Genomic DNA, 26,255 nt, shown 5'->3' on the forward strand with positions numbered 1-26,255 from the left:
CGCTTCGCCCGAGGCCGACCCGAGGGTGAGGATCCCCGGGAGGACCTCGACGAGGAAGAAGAAGAGGAAATCCGGCGAACCCTGCGCACTTTGTCCCGAGACCGCACACTCCGCTCAGGCTGGTCGACTAACGAGGTCGAGGGCAAAGTTGGGGTCGAGGCCGGGACTACCGGCACCGAGGCTGCCGAGGCCGAAGCAGGCTGCAGATGTGCCAGGGCGCAGGACAGCTCCGAGGCGATCATCGCCCGGAGCATGTCCTGGAAAACGGGGATAGCCATCATAGATGGCATGTCCGAAGTCGGCGGATGCTCCCTCGAGGGCGACCTCGGCAACGAGTATTCCCGCAGGGCACCCGACTTCGACGCCCGGGGCGGGGCCGAGGATGACCCACCCGCCCCCGTCGAGGAGCCCGAGGATGGCTTCTTCGAAGACCCTGGAGCAGAGGAAGGAAGCGAGGACTTACCCAGAGTCTGCTTCGGGGTTGAGGACGCCAGTTTCGATGAGGAAGGCAGCCGCGGCGAGGTCGAGGGAGTCGAGGCCGAGGTCAAGGCCGAGGCCGACGTCGAGGCCTTTCCCGCCGCGGAATCAACACTAAAGAGCTCCGTCATATGGGCACGCCGGCGGCGGAGAGCACGAGGTTGGAACGTGGAGCACCGAGTGCAGGAGTCCATGGAGTGATCCGCCCCCAGGCAAACCAGGCACCATCGGTGGGGATCGGTGATAGAAAGCAACCGATCGCACCGGGTGCACTTTTTAAAGCCCGTCAAGGGACGGGACATGAACACAAAAAACGGCCAGGAACGAACGAGGTCCCGCGGCTGCGGCTCCCAGGAGCCCCCGGAGCTAAACAAAAACTTTTTTTTTTTCGATGAATACAGACACGCGAACGAAAGAAAACAACAAACAAAGCACAGCGACCGAGAAAGATCAATCAGCTGCGGTGGCAGAAGGCAAAAATGCACGGAGCACAAAATCAACAGGGCTTCTGGCTCCGCGGAAGAAACAGAACTGAGGACCACGAGGTGGGGATGCGCCCTCTAGTGGAGGGAGAAGGCATGCACATGCGTGGTGCAGCATAGCAAGCTTGAAACTTCAATCAAGTTTGCTTGAAAAGCTGTCCGCACTGGGGCTCCATAGATGACGTCACCCACATGTGAGAATATCATGCCTGCTTGTCCTGGGATAAATAAAGTTATTATTATTATTATTATGTTTTTCTGAAAGGAAAAGGTTAAAGTCAAAGATGGATGTAGGACAGGAATGAGAGAAGAGGCAGATCCTGGAAAGAAAATTAAGAAAAGACAGAAGAAAGCAGAAACTGGGATAAACATGAATAAACTGGCCAGACAATAAAGGTAGAAAAAAAAAAATTTATTTTTAATTTCATGAACAGAAAATGCAGTTTTACTGTAAATTTACACTGCTTTCTTTTTATATTCAAAAGTGTAAAGTGCTGTTTCAATTTCTCTGTTGTTTAACTGCATATGGCTTCTTGAGGTTTAAGTCTGATTTCTGTCTACATTTATTTAAGTTTGTGGATACTTGTAGTTGGGTTTTCCTATGCAAGGACCTTGTTGTGAATATGTTAGCTTTGGGATATAGTCACCAAATACAAGGCCTATTTTATTTAGAAATAACTTAGAGTGAAGCTAATAACTTAATTCTTCAAATGATACAATGCTCAAATTCAAAGCTCATATTATTCAATTCATTCTTTCCACATTCTTCTTTGTGTTAAATTGCTTCAATAAATAAATAACTTAATATTTCATTTATAAATTCAAATTTTCTCATACTCTTTCATTTATTAATTTGACCTCAGGGCTACACTTGAATTATCTATTTCATGAACAATTCAAGCATTTTGTAGCAAGCCTCCTCATCGGTCAAAGATTATTCATACATCTTATAGGATTAGTATTATGCCAAACAACACTTATCTTAATTAGCAGCAGAGAGGGACTCCGACGTGAATTTGCGTTTCGCAAATAGCTGTTTCAATGAAAGTTCCCTATAATAAATATGAAACATCATTATAAACTAACTAACAAAGTTAAATGAACCAGCAAAATACATCTATACTGATGTTGGAGCTGATGTCTTATTAGTAACAATGGACGTTGCTGCTCTATATACGAATATCCTTCAGCAGGAAGCGTCAGCAGTAATTGCAGAGGTTCTTCAAGCTAGGACTGATGACCAACAGAGGTTTTCTTCTGAATTTCTGCTTTTAATGGCAGAGATGGTAATTAAGAGAAATTACTTTTGGTTTAATAGCAAATTTTATGAGCAGTCCCATGGTGTTGCAATGGGGGCAATAACAAATTTCTTTTCTGCAGTTTTGTTTCCCCTGTTCTTTTTTGTTGCGATGGGGGCAACATTGGCCCCATTGGTGGCATCTCTCTACATGGCTAAATTTGAAAGGTTGATTGTCTGTACCTCCCCATTTTTTCAGAAAGTTCAATGTTGGAAACGCTATCTTGATGATATCTTTTTCCTTTGGACCGGTTCCAAGGGAAAGTTGGTTGAATAATCAAGATGTTAATCTCAAGTTTGAAATTAAGTCACTTTATAACAATAGAAATTTTAGATCTGTTGATTTTCTTTTTTTTTTGTAATTCTTTATTCATTTTTAAAAACTTAAATCAACTGTACAATTAATAAAACATTTAAGATTAAATACATCACTTGAATTTTCTTAATATATTCAGATATTTTACTGTGTTTTCATAGTTTTCACCCTTTTCATTTAAAGTACAATCTACCAGTGAGCCAATTTTTGAGGCTCCGGCGGATTTGCACTTTTATTCAAGACTTTAAAGATCAGCCAGGGTTTTGGAGACTAGGTTCTTTTCCCAACGTTATCCTAAAAGGACAGTGAGGAAAGCGTACCTAAGGGCATATTATTCTCAAAGGGAGTTGCTCTTACAGTATCAGAATGAAGAAGAAAAATAATAGATTAGTTTGTGTAATTCCATATTCCACTATGTCCTCTGGATTTATCTCTACTATTAGAAGGCACTGGGATATAGTACAACTTCACCAGGTGTTTCAAGAGCCCCCTATGTTTGCCTATAAGAGATCTAAGAACTTGGGTGAAATGCTTCGGCATGTAAAATTGGGGAATGATAGACCCAGATATCAGCAAAATAGCCATAGGAGCTGCGGGAACTGCCACTGGTGTGATCTTAATATTTAGAGTCCCAGTTGGCAGGACCCCAGAACAGGGAAGAGGATAATATCGAAAACTAACACTGACTGTAATAGTAGCCATGTAGTGTACGCTCTAATATGCCCTTGTAATTTGGTTTATATAGGGAGAAGTAGCAGGCAGATTAAGATCCGCCTGACAGAATATAAATCCAAGATTGTTACGAAGTCTGAACAAGCTCCTATAGTAACTCATTGGTTAGAAAAGGGGCACAGTATTACTGATCTTAGATGGTGTGTTATCGATCAGATTACAGTAGGGTGGGAGGGTGGTGATCTAGAGAGATTTCTTAACTATCATGAGCAGAAATGGATTTTTGAGTTGAATACTGTCAGCCCCAAGGGGCTGAATGCAGAGTTGGAATGGATGATGTTGCTTTGTAAGTGGGAGGGCTCTGTGAGGAGTGATCTGTGATTGGATAAATGAGAACTGAATGGGTATTTAACGTTTCCACTAAGACGCTGCTGCCATATTAGAACAGCACGGAGAGTGTGGAGGTCTGATCTAAATGGTGAGAATTTATGTATATAGATGTATTTTGCTGGTTCATTTAACTTTTTTAGTTAGTTTATAATGATGCTTCATATTTATTATAGGGGACTTTCATTGAAACAGCTATTTGCGAAACGCGAATTCACATCGGAGTCCCTCTCTGCTGCTAATTAAGATAAGTGCTGTTTGGCATAATACTAATCCTATAAGATGTATGAATAATCTTTGATCGATGAGGAGGCTTGCTACAAAATGCTTCAATTATACATGAAAAAGATAATTCAAGTGTAGCCCTGAGGTCAAATGAAGAAATGAAAGAGTATGAGAAAATTTGATTTTATAAATGAAATATTAAGTTATTTATTTATTGAAGCAATTTAACACGAAGAAGAATGTGGAAAGAATGAATTGAATAATATGAGCTTTGAATTTGAGTGTTGCATCATTTGAATAATTAAGCTTTGGGATATATGCATCACAGATATTTGTATTATGTTTAGTGACTTATGAGATAATTGATGGGGAGGGAGGGTGAACAGTCTTTATAGATTGGCTCACCGTGATAACCCAAATTTCTAACCTCAGTTTATATTCAAGTCAACCTTTTTTTCCCCTTTTTGGATGGAAAAAAGGATACCTTGGTTTATATTCGAGTATATACGGTAAGCCAGTACAGTATTAGTAATTGAGAAAGGTTAAAACCAACAGATGCAAAGCATTTCAAAAATATGTTTGTTTGTTTTTTTAAGGAGCAAACAAAATTTTGTTAATTCACACATACTGCAGTAGCTTCAAGAAAAAAATAAACATTTTTACCAAGATCATCAGTTGCAAAAGGTTCAAAATTTGAAGATGTAGACAAGGTGCTAGCATTATCAACTTCATTTTGTTCATCAAGCTGACATGGTCCTTTGGCCAAGTCTTTTTCAAAAGTTTCCTGAAAAGTAAAGGGAGGCAATACTCAGAGAAAAATATCTAATGTACTTTAAACACAGTAACCAACAAAGGAAAATGAAGGACATTGAACGATTAGGTTCTGTCCTGGATAATCGTGTTTCTATTAATATACACAGGAGTCCATACATTAGGTGATCAATCCATTTTTGAGAACCACTTGCAGAAAGTTGTCAATCACATCTTTCAGCATCTCTTCCTTCCCCAGTGAAGTATAGCCCCCTCATCAGTTTGTACCAAAGCAATTGAGCTCCATTGTAACAGGAGAAAAGGAGGAGGAGCACAGGGAACTTACCCTGAAATAACATACATTTCTGTTCTGCTCTGTAACTTATGAAAAAGAACAATTATTAGCATGAACTTGCAGCAACATAGGTGAATCAACAAAACAACCTGCTGTTTGCAACTAGCACTAACACATATGGAACTCAGCAACTCAGTACTTTGTATTAGTAAGCTAATCAAACATGTTAATTCAACTGACAGGAGAACTCCAGTTCCGTACCACAGAGAGCTGTCTGAAGCAGAAAGCAATTGAATTGCAGAATGCACAGGGCGAGCTATACGGACTCCTATGTACATTAACAGAAAAGCACAGTTACTTACAGTAACAGGTGTTATCCAGGGACAGCAGACAGATATTCTCACATGTGGGTGACATCATCCACGGAACCCCGATGTGGACACCCTCGCAAGCAGACTTGCTTGTAAAACTTTAGAAAGTTTGTGACTGTCGCATTGCGCATGTGCGAGTGCCTTCTCGCCCAACATAGGGTGCACGTCTCCTCAATGTCTCCTCAGTTCAGACAGCTAGCTAAGAAGCCAACCTTGGGAGGTGGGTGGGTTGTGAGAATATCTTCCTGCTGTCCCTGGATAACACCTGTTATGGTAAGTAACTGTGCTTTATCCCAGGACAAGCAGGCAGCATATTCTCACATATAGGAGATCTCCAAGCTAACCAAAATGGGATGGTGGGTGTGTTGGCAATTTAGGAGAATAAATTTTGTAAACCTTCCTGGCCAAAATGGCCATCCCATCTGGAAAAAGAAACCAGACAATAATGAGAGGTGAATGTATGAACTGAGGTCCAAGTGGCAGCTTTGCAGATTTCCTTAATAGGAGTGAATCTAAGGAAAGCTACTGATGACGCCATGGCTCTGACTTTGTGGGCTGTGACTCGAACCTGTAGATCAGTCTGGTTTTCAGGATTTCCCCAATGAATATGCATGAGATCTATTTGCATGCACTGCTTTCATTGTATGCTAATAGATCTTATGCATATTCATTGGGGAAATCCTGAAAACCAGACTGGATTGCAGCCCTCTAGGAGGGACTTTGACACCCCAGCTTTAGATGCAGTCCAGCCTGAGCTTAGCAGAAAGAGATGCAAGCAGCCATCCAGTTGGGGATGATGCGCTTGGAAATCGGATGTCCCAACCAGTGTTCCCTCTAAGCGGGCGGGTGTTGTGAGCAAACTTTTTTCACTGTGAGCTAAAAATATCGGGCGCCAGCAAGTTATGAGCCAAATAAATATGTTGCTTTCTACCACAGAACTTCCTTACGTTTGTATGGAATCTATCCCCTTTCAACTTTAGAGAGTGCCCTCTCGTTCTCCCTGCCTTAGCTACTAAGTCTATTCCCTTCAGTACCTTGAATGTTTCTATCATGTCCCCTCTCAATCTCCTCTGCTCAAGGGAGAAGAGGCCCAGTTTCTCTAATCTTTCGCTGTACGGCAACTCCTCCAGCCCCTTAACCATTTTAGTTGCTCTTCTCTGGATCCTTTCGAGTAGTACCGTGTCCTTCTTAAAGTACCAGTGCTGGACGCAGTACTCCAGGTGAGGGCGTACCATGGCCCGGTACAGCAGCATGATAATCTTCTCTGTCTCTTCAGTCCAGCATCTGCCCCTTCCATTCACTGTCTGTCTTTCCCTGCCATCTCTCCTCCTGCCCCCCCCCACCCCCCAATTTGGTCTAGCATCCATCATCTTCCTTCTGTTCCCCTCATGGTCTGGCATCTCTATCCTTCCCTCCCCCCTGTGGTTTTTAGCATATCTCTCTTCTCATTTCCTCCACTCAGATCTGATCATTCTCTGCTCTCTCTTCCCTTTTCTTCTCTGGTCTTCCTTCTCTATTTTCTGCCTCCATCTAAATTAAATTCTTTCTTACTATTTAGTCCCGTTTCCCTCTTTTCACTGTGTCTACACACAGCTTGTCACCCCTTTCCCTCACCCCTCCATTATCTTACTATTTTCTTCCCCCTTTATTTATCTCCTCCTTCCATTCAGCATCTGCTCTCCCTTCTCAACTGACATCCATCTGCCTTCTGCTCTCTCTCCCTTCTTCTCACTTCCATCATCTGTCCCCTTCTCTCTCTCTCTCATCTCCTCCATTCCATCATCTGCCCCTTCTCTCTCTCTCTCTCTCTCCCCCCCCCCCCAACTTCCATCATCTGCCCCCCTTCCCCTCACCTTTGTGGATCACTTTCTTTCCCCTGAGGGTGGCTCATGTCACAGGGGAAGCTTTGGCCGAGCAGAACCGCTTGATTAACAGTGGAACTTACTTGATTGATGTCGATGCTGGGGCCCGTTGCCGTTTGAAGGAAAAAAAAAAAGGTGGAAAAAAGGAACCTGTAAAGGCGAGAGGAAGGGAAACCTCCAGGACAGCTGCTTTTTGCCCTCCTTCAGCGGCCCAAGAGTTCAGACCAGCAGCGGCAGCTGTGTATGCTTTTAACTTCGGCACAGAGCTGCCCCTAATCAATAGTTTAGCGCGGTTTCATGAGGCAGCCTCGGGGCCTTTGATAGCCGGCCCGCTTCGATGATGCGATGTGGGCCGGCCTAGCAAAGGCCCCGAGGCTGCCTTATGAAACCGCGCTAAACTATTGATTAGGGGCAGCTCTGTGCCGAAGTTAAAAGCATACACAGCTGCCGCTGCTGGTCTGGAGGTGCGGAGACAAGGCAGGAGGCAAACGCGGTGGAAGGCAGGAGTCCCGGCACAGCGACTGCAACAGGAAGTTGCAAGTCAGCTGACGCCGGCCTTTCGTTGCGGCGGGGACCGAATCCTTCGCGGACCGGCAAGATTTTGTTTGCGGACCGGCGGTTGAAGAACTGTGCTCTACACTGTGTGCGCTGTGACGAGAAACATGTGCGCTGCGAGGTAATATTTTGTGCGCCAACGCACCCCAGCGCAGCTTAGCGGGAACACTGGTCCCAACTTATTTGGATCAAATGAGACAAAAAGTTGAGCAGCAGATCTGTGTGGTGTAGTGCATTGCAAGTAGAAAGCCAAAGCACGCTTAATGTCCAGAGTATGAAGAGCTGTTTCTCTAGGGTGAGAATGAGGCTTTGGAAAAAACACTGGAAGTACAATGGATTGGTTGAGATGAAACTCTGAAACCACTTTAGGTAAGAATTTAGGATGAGTACAAAGGACCACCTTGTCATAATGGAAGACTGTAAAAGGTGGGTCCACTACTAAAGCTTGTAGCTCACTGACTCTACGAGCAGATGTGAGAGCAATGAGAAAAACCACTTTACAATTGAGATATTTCAGATGAACCAAAGCCATTGGTTCAAAAGAAGGCTTCATCAATTGATCAAGACCAATATTGAGATCCCAAACCACTGGAGGCGGTTTGAGAGGTGGCTTGACATTGAAAAGTCCTTTCATAAATCTGGAAACCACAGGATGAGCAGAAAGGGGGTTTCCCTTCAATAGGCTGATGAAAAGCAGCAATTGTACTGAGATGGACTTGGATGGATGTGGATTTAAGGCCTGACTGAGATAAATGCAAGAGGTAATCCAAAACTGAAGATGGAGGTAGATTGAGACTCCTTGTGATGAATGGTGCACCATACAGAAAATCTAGTCCATTTCTGGTTGTAACATTGCCTAGTGGTAGGCTTCCTAGAAGCCTCTAAAATGTCATTGACAGATTGGGAAAAATGTAGAGTGGCAGTTAGGTTGAGAGGTACCAAGCTGTCAGGTGTAGAGTCTGCAGGTTGGGATGAAGCAAAGACCCCTGACTCTGTGTAAGCAGAGAGGGAAACACTGGTAGAAGTAGTGGCTCCCTGCTGCTGAGTTGAAGCAGAAGGGAGAACCACGGTTGTCTGGGCCACCAAGGAGCTATCAGAATCATGGTGGCAGGTTCATTTTTGAGTTTGACGAGTGTCTTGAGAATGAGAGGAAATACATACAGAAACTGATTCGTCCATTCCAGAAAGCACAGTTACTTACCGTTGTTATCCAGCGACAGCAGGAAGTTATTCTCAAATATGGGTGATGTCATCCACGGAGCCTGGATGCGGTCAGCCTCGCAAGCAAACTTGTTTGTAGAAATGTAGAAGTTTTGAGTCTGCCACACCGCGCATGCGCGAGTGCCTTCCCACCCAGCACAGGGCGAGTCTCCTCAGTTCAAATAGCTAGCAGAGAATCCAACCAGGGGAGGTGGGTGGGTTGTGAGAATAGCTGCCTGCTGTCCCTGGATAACAACTGTTATGGTAAGTAACTGTGCTTTATCCCAGGACAAGCAGGCAGCCTATTCTCACTTATGGGTGACCTCCACGCTAGGAGATTAAGTTCATTAAATGAAGGACAGAATCTCAGAATTGCCACTCCAAGGATCATAGTCGTATTATCCAATATGGAACTGTGGCATGGGTTAACGGTGACTTTCTTAGTCAATTTAGTGTATTTAATCTTAACTACTCAAACGTTTAAGTTAATAATAATAACAGCTTATATACCGCAATACCGTGAAGTTCTATGCGGTTTACAAAGATTAAGCAAAGGTACAAATTGATTGACTTTAAGAGGGGAGGAAGAAAGAGGGTTAATAGGACAGAAAATCTATTTTTGAGGAGAGAGTGATCAATAGAACAAGTTAATCGCTATAGAGGGGAGAGAGAAGAGAGGATCAGTTGTCTAGATACTTTAGGAACAGGTGTGTTTTCAGACATTTCCTAAATTCCTCATAAGTAGTGGGCGAAAGCAATTGTTCTAGGTCTTTACCCCATGATGCTGCTTGGTGCGAGAGAAGATGTTCATGGTGTTTTTTCAGTTTACAACCTCTCACTGGGGGGGAAACGAAGTTGGAATGTGAGCTTCTCTTGTGTCTGTTGGCTGAGAAGACGAAAAGGTCAGTTATATATTTAGAGGCAAGTTCGTGTAGTGCTTTGAAGCAGAAGCAGGCAAATTTAAACTTTACGCGCACCTCCATTGGCAGCCAATGCAGCTGCCGGTAGTAGGGTGTCACGTGGTCAAACGTCCTCAGCCCAAAGATCAGTTTGACCGCTGCATTTTGCATCAATTGTAAACACTGCATGCTCTTTTGGGAAATTGCTAAATAGGCGATGTTACAGTAGTCAAGTAGACTCAGTACGAGGGATTGGACTAGGGTTCTGAATGCCGCTGTATCGAAATAAGCTTTGATCTGAAATAAGCTTTGGATCTGAGTTTCCAGAGAATGAAAAATCCCTTTCTGATTAAGGAGTCCACCTGGTCTCTCATGGTTAGGCACTGATCTAAAGTTACACCTAGTATCTTTATGGTAGGTTGGATAGGGTAATTAAGATTATTGATACATAGTGGTGATTTGGTGTCAAGCGGATGTGGCGAAGCAACAAAGAAAGTTGTCTTTTCTGAATTAAGTTTGAGCCTAAAGGTTGTCATCCAGTGCCCCATCACGTTTATGGCTTCTGAAGCTTTAGGAATAGTTTCAGAGATAGAATTAACGAACGGGATGATGATCGTAAAATCATCTGCATAACTAAATAGTTTTATCCCTAACTGGGTTAGCTGCATGCCTAGTGAGGACATGTAGACGTTGAAGAGCAATGGAGATAGCGGAGACCCTTGTGGCACACCGGATGGATTGCACCAGGTATCTGAAAGTTCATAATTAAAATGTACTTGATAAGTGCGGGACATAAGGAAGCCACGGAACCAATTCAGCACCTCGTCCCTGATACCAATGGCGTCTAGCATTGCAGCAGTTTCCCATGGTCTACTAGATCAAAGGCAGAACTCATATCGAATTGCATAACCAGGGCATTAAGGCCCTTACTAAACAGTAGGCGCAGATTGTCTAAAATAGCCGCAATTACTGTCTCAGTACTGAATAACGGTCTAAAACCGGATTGAGTTTCATGTAGGAGAGAGAACTGATCCAAATAATCCATCAGTTGGGTGTGTACCAATCCCTCCATAATTTTTACAATAAACCGAATGGATGCTACTGGTCTGTAGTTGGATATTATAGCTGAAGATTCTTTTCGATTTTTTAGAATTGGGGTTATTATTATGTGACCATTATTAGAGAGGAACTTCCCAGTTTTTAGGTTTTGAGCCAAATATTGCATCAAAGATAGTTTAAATACTAAAGGTGCCGCTTTCATGATTTCTGGGGGGCATGAGTCCAGAACGCAATAGGATTTAGAGTATTTGTTATATAGTCTGTTGTAATTGTTCCACTCTAAATCTTGAAAGGAGCTCCAGATCATGTCTGCCGATGTATCATTTCCTTGGGTGATAGGTATCGGATGATCACTATGGTCGTTTGTTGAACAATGAATTCTAAGGTTTTTAATTTTTGAATCGAAGTGTAGTGCTAAGTCATTTGCAGAGGGTAACTTAGAGTTGTGTGTGAGTGTGGTGTAGCGAGCGGTGTCAAATAAATTTGTGATCAGGTTGAATAGCTCTTTTGTATTGATTCCTTGTGAACCATTACAAGATGAGTTGATTTTAATTGAGTAGAATGCTTTACGTTTGTCTTTTATCATTTGTTTGTAGATTTTTATGTTAGCTCTCCATTTGTTACGGTCTGTTAGTTCTCCTGTTTTTTTCCAAGTTCTTTCTAGTCGTCTAGCTAGTTGTTTCAGTTTTAGAAGTTCGGTGTCAAACCATTTGTTATATTTATTTGCATTGCTTTTGCTATTGCGTATAGGGGCAATTTTATCTAAAATGGATGTGCTGGTTGTCATCCAGTGATCCCAGAAATCGATTCCTTCTTCTATCTCTGATTGCAATTCATATTGTGACCAGAAATCTATTGGATTAATATAGCTTCTGGTGTGATGTTCTCTTTTTATTATTGGGCGTTGTTATGCCAGTTATGCCCCAGCATATTACTGATAATTTTGTTTATGTATTCTCAAGTCTGCTGACCTGAACTCCTTACCCCCAAAGAAAAGTAATACCAGATGGTCTCTACAATAACATTGCTTATTGTAGATCCTGACCTCTTTGATCTGATTTCCTTGATCACACCAAAAGGACAGATGGCCTCTGTAACACCTTCTTGATAGCATCAAAGAGACAGTGCAACACCTATCCTGACTTCCTTTATTTGAGTGACAACTGGATAGCATCAAAGAGACAATAAACTACAACACCTCCTTGCGTCCTGACCTCTTTGATCTCCACAGGAGCTAACATCCTGACCTCATTGATCTTCAAAGGACAGTAAAACCAGATGATCATCAGTAAAGACAGATGGGAAACTACATCAAAAAGACAGTGACAAGTATCTGCTATCTTGACCTCTTTTGACCTGGGTGTTGTCAAAACAGATAACAAAAGAACAGAACCGGCTGTCTTACTAAGAGGGCAGCAGTTTTTCTCTATAAAAGAGAAAAACTCAGCCCATAGAATTTGAATCCAGTTTCGTTGCAACAAGGGACAGCCCGTTCGATTCTCCTCTCCTATCAATCGCTTTGGGTTCCAGATTGTGAGGGATAGTGATGTCCGGAAATACGGTGATGTTAATCTATTTTAATATTTATCTATGCATGTAATAAAGTGTTATTGTTTAAGCTTTATATTGTCTGGGTGCCTTTCTGAGGGTTACTGATCATCCCATTGGGCAGAAATAAGTGGTAGAACAGGCGTGTTTTAGATTTAGAATAAGACCAGATTAGCTTGAAATAATAAGTAAAATGGTCAGGCCAGATATCATGACACCAGGTGTCTTTACGTATAGAGATGGCAGGATTTGGGATGTCCTTTGTGGACATGGCTACCATATCTAACTGATGGCCTTTTTCATGTGTTTGTGTGGGTAGAGGGAGGTTGTAATTGAGTAGGGATAGAAAGTTTTTAAACTCTTTCGCGTTTGTATTGTCCTCTTCATCTAGGTGAAAGTTTATGTCTCCTGCAATGATATTGTAAGAAGAACCGAGTGAATTGTTTAGGACAAATGCACAGAAGTCTTCTTTGGCTTTTGGCCAGCTTTTTGGTGGGACATAGAATAATATGCATGATAGGGATTCTTCTAGATGACGGTTGCTAATTTTACAGGCTAGAATTTCTAGTTGGTCGGTCATTTTGGAATCTAATAGTTCAAACTCAAATCCATCTTTAAGAATAATTGCTAGACCTCCTCCTTTTTTCCCCACGCAGTTTAGCATAAGGATTTTAAAATTGTCTGGTAGGAGGTCAATTATTATTGGATCATCTTCTGATAGTAACCATGTTTCAGTTAGTAAAAGGCAGGCTATTTGCTTGTTAATGATCCAATCATTAATTAGGAAGGCTTTATTCCTGACAGATCTAGTATTAAGGTATGCACAGGGGACAGATGTGGGTGTGATAGGTTTGGTAGCGGTATTAGTTTTGATGGGTTTTACTTGCCTTATTCTTTTTTTAAGGGCTCGTTGGTGTCTTCTTTTATTTGAGATAGCAGTAATGTGATTTGTTATGTTTTCTTGTGGAATAGAGATGTGTAAAAGTGAGAGATCCGGGTAGTTAATTGATTGTGATTGTGGGTGGAAGGAGTTAACATCTTTGATGTTGCCAATTAGCAGACAGATCAGGAAAATCAGGAGGAGATTCATATTTGCAGGGTATGGTATTTCTTCCTAGCACAGAAGTGTAATGGTTTCCCTGTAAATTCTTGAGTTATTGTTTGTATGGTTGTTGACTGGATTGGTGTAGGTTTTGAAGGTGGTCCAAAGGGATATAGATCTTAAGCAGTTCTACGACAAGTCTCTAGTAATTACGCATGCAGCTATCAGTTACTCATGCATTTAACAGCTATTTGTGTCTCTGATGATAACATATGCCTCAAAAATTCCTAAGTAGTCCTAATTCAAGACTTCATCAATTACACATACATCTAGTGGTTAAATTTTCATCTAGCAATTGTACGACTCTGATGGTAACATATGTCTAGCAGTTACATATGCAGGCAGGCAGTTCTTAATCGCAGGATCGGGTCGATGGGCTCTCTGTAGTGGCGATGGCTGATCCCGCTGCTTGGAAATAAAAAGCAGGTAGTTATTGGGCGGAGCACAGATACCCGGCAGGATCGGGTCAATGGTCTCCCGATAGTGGTGGCTGATCCCTCTGCTTGTTTTTAAAAGAAAGCAGGCAGTTGATTCTCCCCAGCGGACTGCGGGGGGGAGGGGGGCGGAGCTCAGACACCTGGCAGGATCGGGTTGATGGGCTCCCGATAGTGGTGGCTGGTCCCTCTGCTTGTTTTAAAAGAAAGCAGGCAGTTGATTCTCCCCAGCTAATAGTATTTCTTTTCTTATTTTTTAGTTATAAATAAGTTTATCTTTTTTTTTAAATGAAATATTTAGAAAAACTTGTGCAAATAGCATCATAGAAAACACAATTAGTATTTCCAACCAATATTTATGGTTGAATATTCAAAATAATGCTCAATGTGTGGAAAATTAATATCTTTTCATATTGTTTTTTTTTTATTATTTATTTATACAATTTTATGAAATTTTTCCAAGCATAAACATCCATAAACATCTTGTACAGAAAAGTACGATCAAGACACTTCTAATTTAAGTTAACTTTCAATTCTGAAAAGTAATTCACTCAAATTATTAAAGGAAAAGAAAAAATCAGCTTCCCTTGATCACACACCAGTCCTCTAAATTAGATTAGATCCAAGATTTAAAGAGTAGCTTAATTAAATTCAAACAATTATAAAGAAGCACATTAACTACTACTAACAGAAAACTAATTATCAATAGGCGCTGTTGTTACTTCATTCTCAAGGCATTTCATTGAGATAAATCTTATCAAATGAGATGGATCTACAAATACATATTTCAAAGAACGATATCTTACGACACATTTACATGGGTATCTTAAAAAGAAAAAAAAAAAAAAACCAATTTGAGGCACTCCAGGTTTCAGGTTTAGGAATTATCTTCTTCTTTTTTGAGTCTCTCTAGAGACATCTGGGAAAATTTGAATATGGAGACCCAGGAAATCTTTGGATATATTCTTGAAGTAAAGATTTAGGATCCAGTCCTTATCTGGAGTCAGAGCCATGATCAACAAAAAAGTGGCTGGTGTAGCCACTTCAATGTCCGATTATTCCAATATAGCAGAAATATCCAATGGATGTTCCTGAGGTTCCTTGACTTTTTCTTTTAGAAGAGTTTGAGATTTAACAGGTAGGTAATAAGCCCTTGTAAGGGGAGGTAGAGAATTTTCAGGTATCTTAAGAATCTCCATAAAATATTGTTTTATCATATCTTGAGGGGAAATTGATAGAATCTTAGGAAAATTTATAATCTACAAGTTATTTGCACGAGTATTGTTCTCCAGAGCTTCCAATTTCCTCCTCATAATTAAGTTATCTTTAACCAGTTGGTCTTGGTTTTGTTTAACAGTTATTAACTCTTCATTGGTTTCCTGTTTTAACAAAGATTGATCTTGTTTTAAAGAGTTAATTTCTTCTTTCTGTACTTTTATTTCTCTATCCAAATTTTTTATTTGAGGATTTAGGTTATTCCCCAAATTCACCACCAAGTTCCAAAGAGCTTCTAATTTGACTTGTGGAGGTTTAACCACTGAGAATAAATGTGTTTGTGTGGTTAGAGTCTGTTCTTGAGGCCTCAATGAACCTTGTCTTTCTTCATCACTAGCTGTTCCGGTCGCAGGGTCATGTAGTGAGAGTAGTTCTCTCTGAGGTGTTCCATTCAGCGAGCCCTCCAACATGCTAGCCTCTCGGGAAGAAAGTACTTCCTGTCCGGCTGCACTCTGATCTTGCGGTGAGCTAGCTGCCTGCGACTGCAGCTGGAGAGGTGGCGTCCATACGTCAGGGCTCAGAGAGATATCAAGCCCTAAGGTATTCGCTACAGCGCTACTCTTCGGCAGCGTTCCCAGCGAGCATGTCCCTGGCGATTCTTGTTCTCGTTGCAGTTGCCGTAGGAAATCGTCAATTGTAGCCGATGGGGGTACCGAGCGTTGGGAGGCAGCACCAGCGCTTTTTCCCCTTCTTTTCGGCATTTCTTATCCGAGGTAAAGGTGAAAAGTTAAGGGCATCCGAGCAGCAGTTAGCTAGCGGCGGCCATCTTGGATTGATCCAGCTCTCCATATTGTTGTAAGGCCACAACCAGCATTAAAAATTGTAAGCAAAAAGCACTTGTCTTTCAGCTTTAGCTTTGTGTCAACCGGCATTATACAAACTGCCGCTCTAGCCCCATTTAACGTATCCGACAGGAAATTTTGCCGCTAGCACACGGCTTCTTCAAGGTTTATGCATCGGGCTATAATCTTAACGTTAACATTCTAGACACAGTGTATAACGCCGGTTGACACAAAGCTAAAGCTGAAAGACAAGTGCTTTTTGCTTACAATTTTTAATGCTGGTTGTGGTCTGTAGATGCAGTCCAGCCTGGGCATAGCAGAATGAGATACAAGAAGCTATCCAGTTGGAGATGCTATGCTTAGAAATTGGATTTTCCAACTTGTTTGGATCGAAGAAAACAAAAGTTAAGGAGTAGATCTGTGTGGTTTGGTGCGTTCCAAGTAGAAAGACAAAGCACGCTTATAGTCCAGAGTATGAAGAGCTGATTCTCTAGGATGAGAATGAGGCCTTGGAAAATACACTGGAAGTACAATAGATTGGTCGACATGAAATTCTGAAACCACTTTAAGTAAGAATTTAGGATGAGTACGAAGGACCACCTTGTCATGATGGAAAACTGTGAAAGGTGGATCAGCAACTAACGCTTGCAGCTCACTGACCAAACTATGCAATATAGTAAACGGCTATAATCTACAGGATGCTATGGAGCAAGACCTGCGTACTTTAGAAAGTTGGTCCTCGATCTGGCAGCTGGGCTTTAACGCCAAGAAATGTAAGGTCATGCATCTCGGTAACGGAAATCCTTACAGAACTTACACCCTGAATGGAGAAACTTTAACCAGGACTACGGCAGAACGAGACTTAGGAGTAATCATCAGTGCTGACATGAAAGCAGCCACTCAAGTGGAGAAGGCTTCATCTAAAGCACGGCAGATGATAGGTTGTATCAAGAGAAGCTTCGTCAACAGGAAGCCTGAAGTCATGATGCCATTGTACAGAACCATGGTGAGACCTCCTCTGGAATACTGTGTGCAATTTTGGAGGTCACATTACCGTAAAGATGTGCTCAGAATTGAATTGGTTCAGCGGATGGCCACCAGGATGGTCTCGGGGCTAAAGGATCTCCCGTACGAAGAAAGACTGAGCAAATTGCAGCTCTATACTCTCGAAGAGCGTAGGGAGAGGGGAGACATGATTAAGACATTTAAGTACATCACAGGACGGGTCGAGGTGGAAGATGATATCTTTCTTCTGAAGGGACCCTCGACCACAAGAGGTCATCCGCTCAAACTCGGGAGGGAAGTTGCGTGGTGACGCCAGGAAGTACTTCTTCACAGAGAGAGTGATTGAGCATTGGAACAAGCTTCCAGTGCAGGTGATCGAGGCACACAGTATCTCAGACTTCAAGAATAAATGGGATACCTATGTGGGATCCCTACGAGGGTCATGCCAAGCGATAGGGTCTCTATCGCAAAGCTTTTGATAGCGTCCCGCACCGCAGATTGTTGAGCAAGATGACTTTGATGGGATTGGGAGTGATATTGACGACATGGGTCAATGACTGGTTAAGCGGTAGAATCCAGAGGGTGGTGGTTAACGGTACCCCCTCCAATACATCGGAGGTGACCAGTGGAGTGCCACAGGGATCGGTCTTGGGACCGATCCTTTTGAAAATATACATAAGAGACCTGACTCAAGGGCTTCAAGGTAAAATAACACTATTCGCCGACGACGCCAAACTATGCAACATAGTAGATAACAGCATATACCCGACAGTATGGAGCAGGACCTGCTCTTATTGGAACATTGGTCCTCGACTTGGCAGCTGGGCTTTAATGCCAAAAAATGTAAGGTCATGCACCTTGGCAGCAAAAACCCATGCAGAACTTACACTCTGAATGGTGAGATCTTAGCTAGGACTAGGGCAGAACGTGATTTGGGAGTAATCATTAGTGCAGACATGAAAACTGCCAAGCAGGTGGAGAAAGCTGCATCCAAGGCTAGACAAATGGTGGGATGCATCCGTAGAGGTTTCGTCAGCCGGAGGCCCGAAGTCATAATGCCCCTGTACAGATCCATGGTGAGACCTCATCTTGAATATTGTGTTCAATTCTGGAGACCACATTATCAAAAAGATGTGCGGAGAATCGAGTCGGTTCAGCGAATTACCACCAGGATGGTCTCGGGACTCAATAACCTCCCATATGAGGAAAGACTGAATAAACTGCAACTATACTCGCTCGAGGAACGTAGAGAGAGGGGGGACATGATTGAGACTTTTAAATATATCACGGGCTGCATCGAGGTGGAAGATGATATCTTCTTTCTTAAAGGACCTTCAACCACAAGAGGTCATCCGCTGAAAATCAAAGGTGGGCAATTTCATGGCGACACCAGGAAGTATTTCTTTACCGAAAGGGTAGTCGATCATTGGCATGAACTTCCATTGCAGGTAATTAACGCCAGCAGCGTGCTCGATTTCAAAAAGAAATGGGATATGTATGTGGGATCTCTAGCCGGGTGAAGTCTGGGGGTGGGTCATTAGCGTGGGCAGACTTGATGGGCTACAGCCCTTTTCTGCTGTCATATTCTATGTTTCTATGTTTCTAGGGTACGGACTTGAAAGTGCGGGTCAGTAGAGTGGCAGTATAATTACAATTATACTTAAGGGGTTCATTAGACTTAATAGGGAGGGTCAATAGTGTGGGAAGACTTGATGGGCTGTAGCCCTTATCTGCCGTCATCTTTCTATGTTTCTATGTTTCTATTCGAGCAGACGTGAGGGCAATAAGAAACACCACTTTCCAAGTGAGATATTTCAGATGAGCCGTAGACATTGGTTCAAATGGAGGCTTCATCAATTGGGCAAGAACAACATTGAGATCCCAAACCACAGGGGGCGGTTTCAGAGGAGGTTTGACATTGAAAAGTCCTTTCATAAATTTGGAAACCACTGGATGAGCAGAGAGGGGTTTCCTTTCAATAGGCTGATAGAAAGCAGCAACTGCACTGAGATGGACTCGGATAGATGTAGACTTGAGGCCAGAGGTAGATAAGTGCAAAAGGTAATCCAGAACAGAAGATGAGGATGAATGCTGAGGCTCCTTATCATGAGAGATGCACCAGGTAGAAAATCTAGTCCATTTTTGGTGGTAGCACTGTCTAGTGGTAGGCTTTCTGGAAGCCACTAAAATGTCTCTTACAGGTTGAGAAAACTGAAGAGGAGTTATGTTGAGAGGTACCAAGCAGTCAGGTGCAGAGACTGCAGATTGGGATGAAGTAGAGATCCTTGACTCTGTGTAAGCAGAGATGGAAAAACTTGTAAAAGGTATGGCTCCCTGCTGCTGAGTTGAAGTAGAAGGGAGTACCAAGGTTGTCTCGGCCACCGAGGAGCTATCAGAATCATGAGGACGCCAAAAATAAGTGCTCCCTGTTGGAACCCTTGAGAAAGCCTGTTTAGGCGAAACGGGTCCCGTCGGGCACACAATTGTTGGGGCAAGCAACTAAACTACAATAAAGGATAAGTAAATAATGATTTACCAGTTGTTGATTTAGTTTTTGAACCAGAAAGAAGAAATTCTTCTTTTGACTGAATAAGAATTTTACAGATTGACGATTTAACCCTGATGAATGAGGGCATCTTCATATTGTGGAATAATCTCACTGCCCCATGGAACTTGGGCTCCTTCCAACTATTTTGTAAATGTAATGCTCTCTTCCCCCCTGTACTGAACCTACAACCCCATTATGCTATTCCTTCTTCTATTAAGCGCTTGTAAACCGTGCCAAGCTCTACAATTGTGGAGAGGATGCAGTATATAAACTTAAGGTTTAGTTTAGTTTAGTGAGGTTGCAGAAGACGACTCAATTTGTCCGCCAAACAATTTTTTGCCCCTTCAATGTAAACAGCTTTCAGGAAGGTGTTGTGGAGGATTGCCCAGTCCCAAACCTTCAGAGCTTCTTGACAAAGGGAGAGAGATCCCGTTCCTCTCTGCTTGTTGACTAGATCACTAAAAAGCAATAAAGAATGGTGCACTTCCATTATTTGGTATGGAGCAACACATAAGTTTCTAAAAAAAGAATTAAAAACTTGAATGGTAATGATAATCTCTAGAGTAAAAATGATGACATGAAACTGCTACAGAATGCATAGGAGAAGTAACACTTACCATAAGCCTGTATAAACTCAAGAATGAATACGCAACGACAAATCAGCAAAAAAAACTTTCACCGAAGTAATCTAGTCACTTTCTATGTATTTTACCTTATTCCTCCCGTTAATTGTTATATATTTTAACTTTTTTTGTGTGTTTGAACTTAATATCAATTTTATTCATGGGATGGTATACACATCAATGTAATTAGTACTCCCGTATTCAAATATCCCCCTCCTCGTTTTTTAGCCATGTTATTCTTATCATATCTCATATTTATTTTAAACTTTTTAATAAAGTAAAGCTTATTTATTAATTTTATTGATGGTTGTTATCTCATTTTTCATTTTTTAGTTTACCATCATTTTCATTTTTACATTTGCGGTTTTAAGTCAAACCTTAACAATCCTGGTATGTTTTATTTATTTATTTATTTACATGTCTATTTATATTTGTTAGGACCCCTGAGGAAGGCGTGTTTACCGAAACATGGACTGTGTCGGGTCCTTAGGTTTGTTTGAAGGGTGGTAATATCTAACTGCTTTGATAATTGATATAATAAACATAGCCTGCATCTTGTACATTTCGTCTGCAGTTCTTTTTGTTTTGTGTTTGGTGCAACAAGATTCCGCATGAACAACTAGTTTGAAAAATTGTGAGCCATGGAATCGAGGGTAAAATACTCATGTGGATTAAAAACTGGTTGGCGGATAGGAAACAGAGAGTGGGGAGTAAATTAACAATACTCTGACTGGAAAAGCGTCACGAGTGGAGTGCCGCAGGGTTCGGTGTTTGGACTCGTGCTCTTCAACATATTTATAAACGATCCGGAAATTGGTACGATGAGTGAGGTGATTAAATTTGCAGATGATACGAAGTTATTCATAGTGAAGACACAGAAGGATTGCGCTGACCTGCAACACGCTCGAGAAATGGGCTGCAACATGGCAAATGAGGATTAACGAGGATAAGTGTAAGGTACTGGTCGACAAGTCAATGAAGCCATCCGTGCAAGGCGTAGCGGCGGCGAAAAGGGTGAACAGAATGCTGGGAATGATTAAGAAGGGGATCACAAACAGATCAGAGAATGTTATCATGCCACTGTACCGGGCCATGGTACGCTCCCACCTGGAATATTGCATCCAGGACTGGTTGCCATACATCAAGAAGGATACAGTATTACTCGAAAGGGTCCAGAGAAGAGCAACTAAAATGTTTAAGGGACTGGAGGAGTTTCCATACAGTGAAAGATTAGAGAAACCAGGCCTCTTCTCCCTTGAAACATTCAAGATAATGAAGGGAATAGACTTAGTAGATAAAGACAGGTTGTTCACCCTCTCCAAGGCGGAGAGAACGAGAGGGCACTCTCTAAAGTTAAAAGGGGACAGATTCCATACAAACGTAAGAAAGTTCTTTTTCATCCAGAGAGTGGTAGAAAACTGGAACGCTCTTCCAGAGGCTGTTATAGGGGAAAACACCCTCCAGGGATTCAAGACAAAGTTAGACAAGTTCCTGCTGAACCAGAACGTACGCAGGTAAGGCAAAACTCAGTTAGGGCATTGGTCTTTGACCTAAGGGCCGCCATGTGAGTGGACTGCTGGGCACGATGGACCCAGCAGTGGCAATTCTTATGCTCTTAATGCCCAAGGCATAGGTGTCAGCAACTGTCTAATAGGAAAGGGGGTGGGTCTCCAAGATAGGCTGGAGTGATACCATAGGCACAAGTGCTCTCGATTCAGTGCTACACTTCTGCAGGATTCACCCCAGCTTCTCTTACAGCATGGTGCAGAACTACTCCTTGATAGCAGACATTGGGAAAGGCAGGACCAGTGCCAATGTGGAGAATGCCTTCAAAGATGTCATGCTGAATCTGAAGCAGTGTCCTGGCTTCAGGGAGACTGCTTAAACAGAGGAGTGGTCTTTTTGGCACAGATGCTTCTTGAGTTCCATGCTTTGAGTAGGATCAATACTGATGCTTGCTCATCTTCTTAGGATGCCCAATGTTGGAGTCCTTCAGTGCAGATGAGGATGATGCAGAATCTACGTGCATCCTCAAGGTTGGGTCTAAGGATGCTCGGCCCAGAAAGATGCAAGTGGCACTCAATGTCCTCATTTCAAATACAGATGCTGTTGTGGCTTTCCTGCACTGCACAGCTATTCCACATAGTGCCATCAATATGGTCCTCAAAATCATGTACTGTTCTCAACTCTAGTGAGAACAGCACAGGACTTCCTGCATCAGGTTGATTGTAAGTTAGAAGAGCTGCATGGTGTAGAAATGATTTTGCAGCTGCTGTGTTTGAACCAGGTCATCATCTTCCTTCCTAAAAGTAAATTCTACTCCCCAGGGAAATTCTGCACAAATTCTTAATTTCCCAAGAAGTAAGCTTAGCTAGAAGCTTTATATCTTGGTGCTGTCAAAGGACTTATGTGGCTTATTACTTTGCTCCTCAGCAAACAACTAAAATGTTCAAAATGAACTGACAAACTATCAACAGATGACATAAGCCACTCATATCCCACCATAACACTAGGTTAGCCCCACCATGCAATTTAAGATGTAAAGGTTTGTCACAGCAGAAGAAAACCAATGTCAACAAGGTGGTAAATTAAGTTTCTCCACTAAGCTGTTCACGCCTTTACAATTTCAATTGTTATGAAGCACAATTCACTTATTCAAGTTTAAAACACAATGGGGGTCTTTTACTAAGGCGTGCTAGCTGATTTAGCGTGCGCTAAATGCTAACTCATCCATTATATTCTATGGACACGTTAGCATTTAGTGCTCGCTAAATCAGCTAGCGCGCCTTAGCAAAAGAACCCCTATATGATTTTAAATATAGACAAGAAAAACCCCATTTGTTAGACCAATTATTTCAAAGACAATCAAAGTGAAAATCATTACCTCATCAGTTGTAGCAAGACTTTCACTAGGAGTAAGTTCAGAATTGGATGCCATCCAAACAGCAGAGTTCAAGGACTTGGAATATTCTCTTTCCTTTTCAGTGGTCTCAGAGATATGCCTGGTTACTATATCCTAAATAAAATATAAGGCTATTGTCAGTACTTTGTCTTCTAATCTAGAGTGTTCAAAATTCTATAAACTATAAATATACTGTATATAATATACCTGCAAGGCATATAAAGCTCGCTGTCTCAAGTAGTCTGTATTTAGTAGCTGAAGCTCATGGAAAAGTTCAATAAGATAATGCGGCCGAGATTCATTTTGAGAAATTAATGTGGCTACTTCAGAATAGATTGTATCCCGTAAAGCTTCAAACATTGAAAAATCACTCCCAGTTTCTGTAAAATACAGAAGAACAAATCACAATCCATGCCAGCACCCTATTACAAATCATCCCAATATACATTTTAAGTAACTTACCCTCCCTTTTACAAAATTGCGATAGCATTTTTTTTGTGTAGGCTGGCGCACTAAGTGCCGACCTGCACTAAAAAATGCTATTGCGGTTTTGCAAAAAGAGGGAGTTTGAAAGCTATTACAATAGAACTTTTTCTCTCAATTGCACTTTGAGGTTTTTCCAAAAATCAATATTATTGCAAAAATAAAACAAAATACAAAGTTAAAACAAAATCCAGAAATAATAAATTAAACAGAATGAACAGTTAAACAGCAAAATAAACACTGGTTAATAATATAATAATGTGACAAAGTATTTATTCCCCTTGTGATTTTTCCTGTTATTGCATATATGTTAAACTGAATTATTTCTGATCTTTAAACAAAATGTAATATTAAACAAAAGGAAACCAAACACTGTTTTTATATTATAATATAATATAACATATAATATAATTATGATATAATTATAGCTTCATTGATTTAAGAAACAAAGTTATTCAATACTCAAGTGAAAAAATAACTGCCCCTTATTTACTCACTCAACCAACTGACCAAATTTAATTGATAATTGGATTTAGGTGACTGAATGCAGCTGAACTGCTGAAACTAAACTTCACTAAATCTATATCTTAACATAAGAGTCAAGTAGCTACCATAAAGTTTCAATAAAAACCCCATGTCAGCTAAACAAACTTCCAGAAAATATGAGAAAAAATTGTTGGTATATATCCATCTAGGAAGGCTTACAAAGCCATTTCCAAAGCTCTAAGATGCCACTGAACCACAGTAAGAGCCATTCTTTCTAAATTAAAAAAGACTTAGAAGGGAAGATTAGGTACTTACCTCTATTTTCATTCTAACACAGCATTTGAGTCCTGACAGTAGGTAACTATCCCATACTTGCGAGTTGGTTGCAGGAGGACAACATTTACATTCTTCAGCTCTGCCTCCTTTTCCAGTGCTGTATGGAGCCCTCTCTGTTCAATTAGTATCAAAGCAATCAAACAGCACTACAATATAAAAAACAAGAAAGAGGGGGTACAGGGAGTCTCCCCACAAACATCACCATGCATTAACCTTATGGAGATCAGAGTCTTTTTCCCACTGAAGCACTCCTTCTGACTGTGCATCCAATATTTCTATCTTTAGCTCCATCCCCTTTGGGTCCAGGTCTCTCTCTTTCTTTCTCCAGCCCCATCCCCTTTGGGTCCAGGTCTCTCTCTTTCTTTCTCCACCCCATCCCCTTTGGGTCCAGGTCTCTCTTTTTCCCCCTCTGTTACCCTCCCCAGATCCAGTTTCAGTTCTTCTTTGTACCTTTGTTCCAGGTCTCCCTCTCTCCCTCCTCTGTTATGATCTTGCATCTCTCTGCTCTTCCATAAAGTCTCTCCCCCTCTGTCTACACCTCATATAGTGCTACATCTGCCTCCTGTCTTTCCCCTTTGGTCCAGGCCTTTCTCTCTCTAGTCTTTCTTCAGCTTACAACCCCCCCTTTCTCTGCCTCTTTCTCTCCTTTTTTCCTCCCTCCCTCCTTCCTATGTCCCCCTCACTGCCTTCCAGTCTTTGTCGTACCCCCTCCCCTGAAGCCAGTCAGCCTACCTCCCTCACTGCTGCGCCAAAGCCAGCCTGGAGGGAGGCAGACAGGCAGGCTGGCTTTGGTGTGGCAGGGAAGGAAGGGAAACGATCGCCTGTTCCATTGTCCCCATGCACAGCTTCCCAAAATTGTGCGTGGGGACAATGGGACAGGGGGGATCTAAAAACGAGACGTATGATCACATTATCTATTGCAGACAGGGGTGAAACCCATAGCATGTGATAACTAAGTCATAATATTTGCTAGGGAAAATTACTAATGAAAGATCATGCAACTTGCTAATGTCTGGAAAACAAGACCCTGAGGATGTGACAGTTACAACATAATAGTATGCTATAGTTAAAAGTCATAAACAACTTATAAATAACAGAAACACAGGCTAGTGGTCATACTGGCCTGATGATATGGGAAGCAAAATGTATCTGTTTATATGACCTAACATTTTTCACTTACCAAGTTAGGGGAAAATATTGATGACCTTATAGTTGCAAGAAACCATGTCATTGTAATTAATGGAAATACATTGCTGAAGTATGCAATTGTAATTGGATGATGTTTTTCAGTTTATAATTTGATTAGAGATTGCATTAACCATGTTTGTTTACTAATGAATTAATTGATGTCATAAAGCCCATTAAATGGCCTGTCATATGTAATTCAGGGAGATTCTTACCAGTTAGTAGGATGCCAAGAACTCCCAAGGCCTAGAATCTTTAAACTATACTTTTGTGTCTGGTAGGTTATTTTTTCCTTGGCCTCCTCCAAAGATGGAGGAAAGAGCTGAGGAGGTATGAAGCCTGTTCATGTAGTTATTTAGAGCAGTTTGGTGCCGTGTGAGGATCTGTCTCTGGTGGACGTCAATCTAATCTAAGCCGCGCATGCGCACTCCCATCGCGTGTTCTGTTTTCCGTGCGCTGTAGGGCACCGCATATAGGAGTGCGCATGCACGCAAAACACTCTCCCCCCCCCCCCCCCCCCCCCGAGGCTGGTCACCTTGGCAATGGCCATAAACTCGCATGCATTAAACAGAGGTTTCACACAACCCACTACTTCTTTCGTGAAGTAAACCCACTTCCAGCCTCTCAAGGCATGGAAGGGGCACCCACTGCCACCAACCTGAGGACCCTTCAGCCCAGCTATTTGTCTTTCACCTTCGG

The 26,255-nt window shown here is 41.9% G+C and overlaps 1 protein-coding gene across 15 annotated transcripts in view; it reads right to left on the bottom strand.

The window, feature by feature from the left end:
- Positions 1 to 26,255, bottom strand: part of PCM1 (pericentriolar material 1) — an 869,560-nt gene that overhangs the window by 229,857 nt on the left and 613,448 nt on the right. For all 15 annotated transcript variants that reach the window (XM_033944006.1, XM_033944000.1, XM_033944047.1 and 12 more), the window contains 3 exons: positions 23,274 to 23,446; positions 23,049 to 23,180; positions 4,520 to 4,640 (listed from right to left, as the gene is read on the bottom strand). In XM_033944006.1, the coding sequence (XP_033799897.1) occupies positions 4,520 to 4,640; positions 23,049 to 23,180; positions 23,274 to 23,446 (426 nt within the window). The remainder of the gene's footprint in view (positions 1 to 4,519; positions 4,641 to 23,048; positions 23,181 to 23,273; positions 23,447 to 26,255) is intronic.

The sequence above is a fragment of the Geotrypetes seraphini genome, chromosome 1 (genome assembly GCF_902459505.1).
Source record: "Geotrypetes seraphini chromosome 1, aGeoSer1.1, whole genome shotgun sequence".
NCBI classification, from domain to species: Eukaryota; Metazoa; Chordata; class Amphibia; order Gymnophiona; family Dermophiidae; genus Geotrypetes; species Geotrypetes seraphini.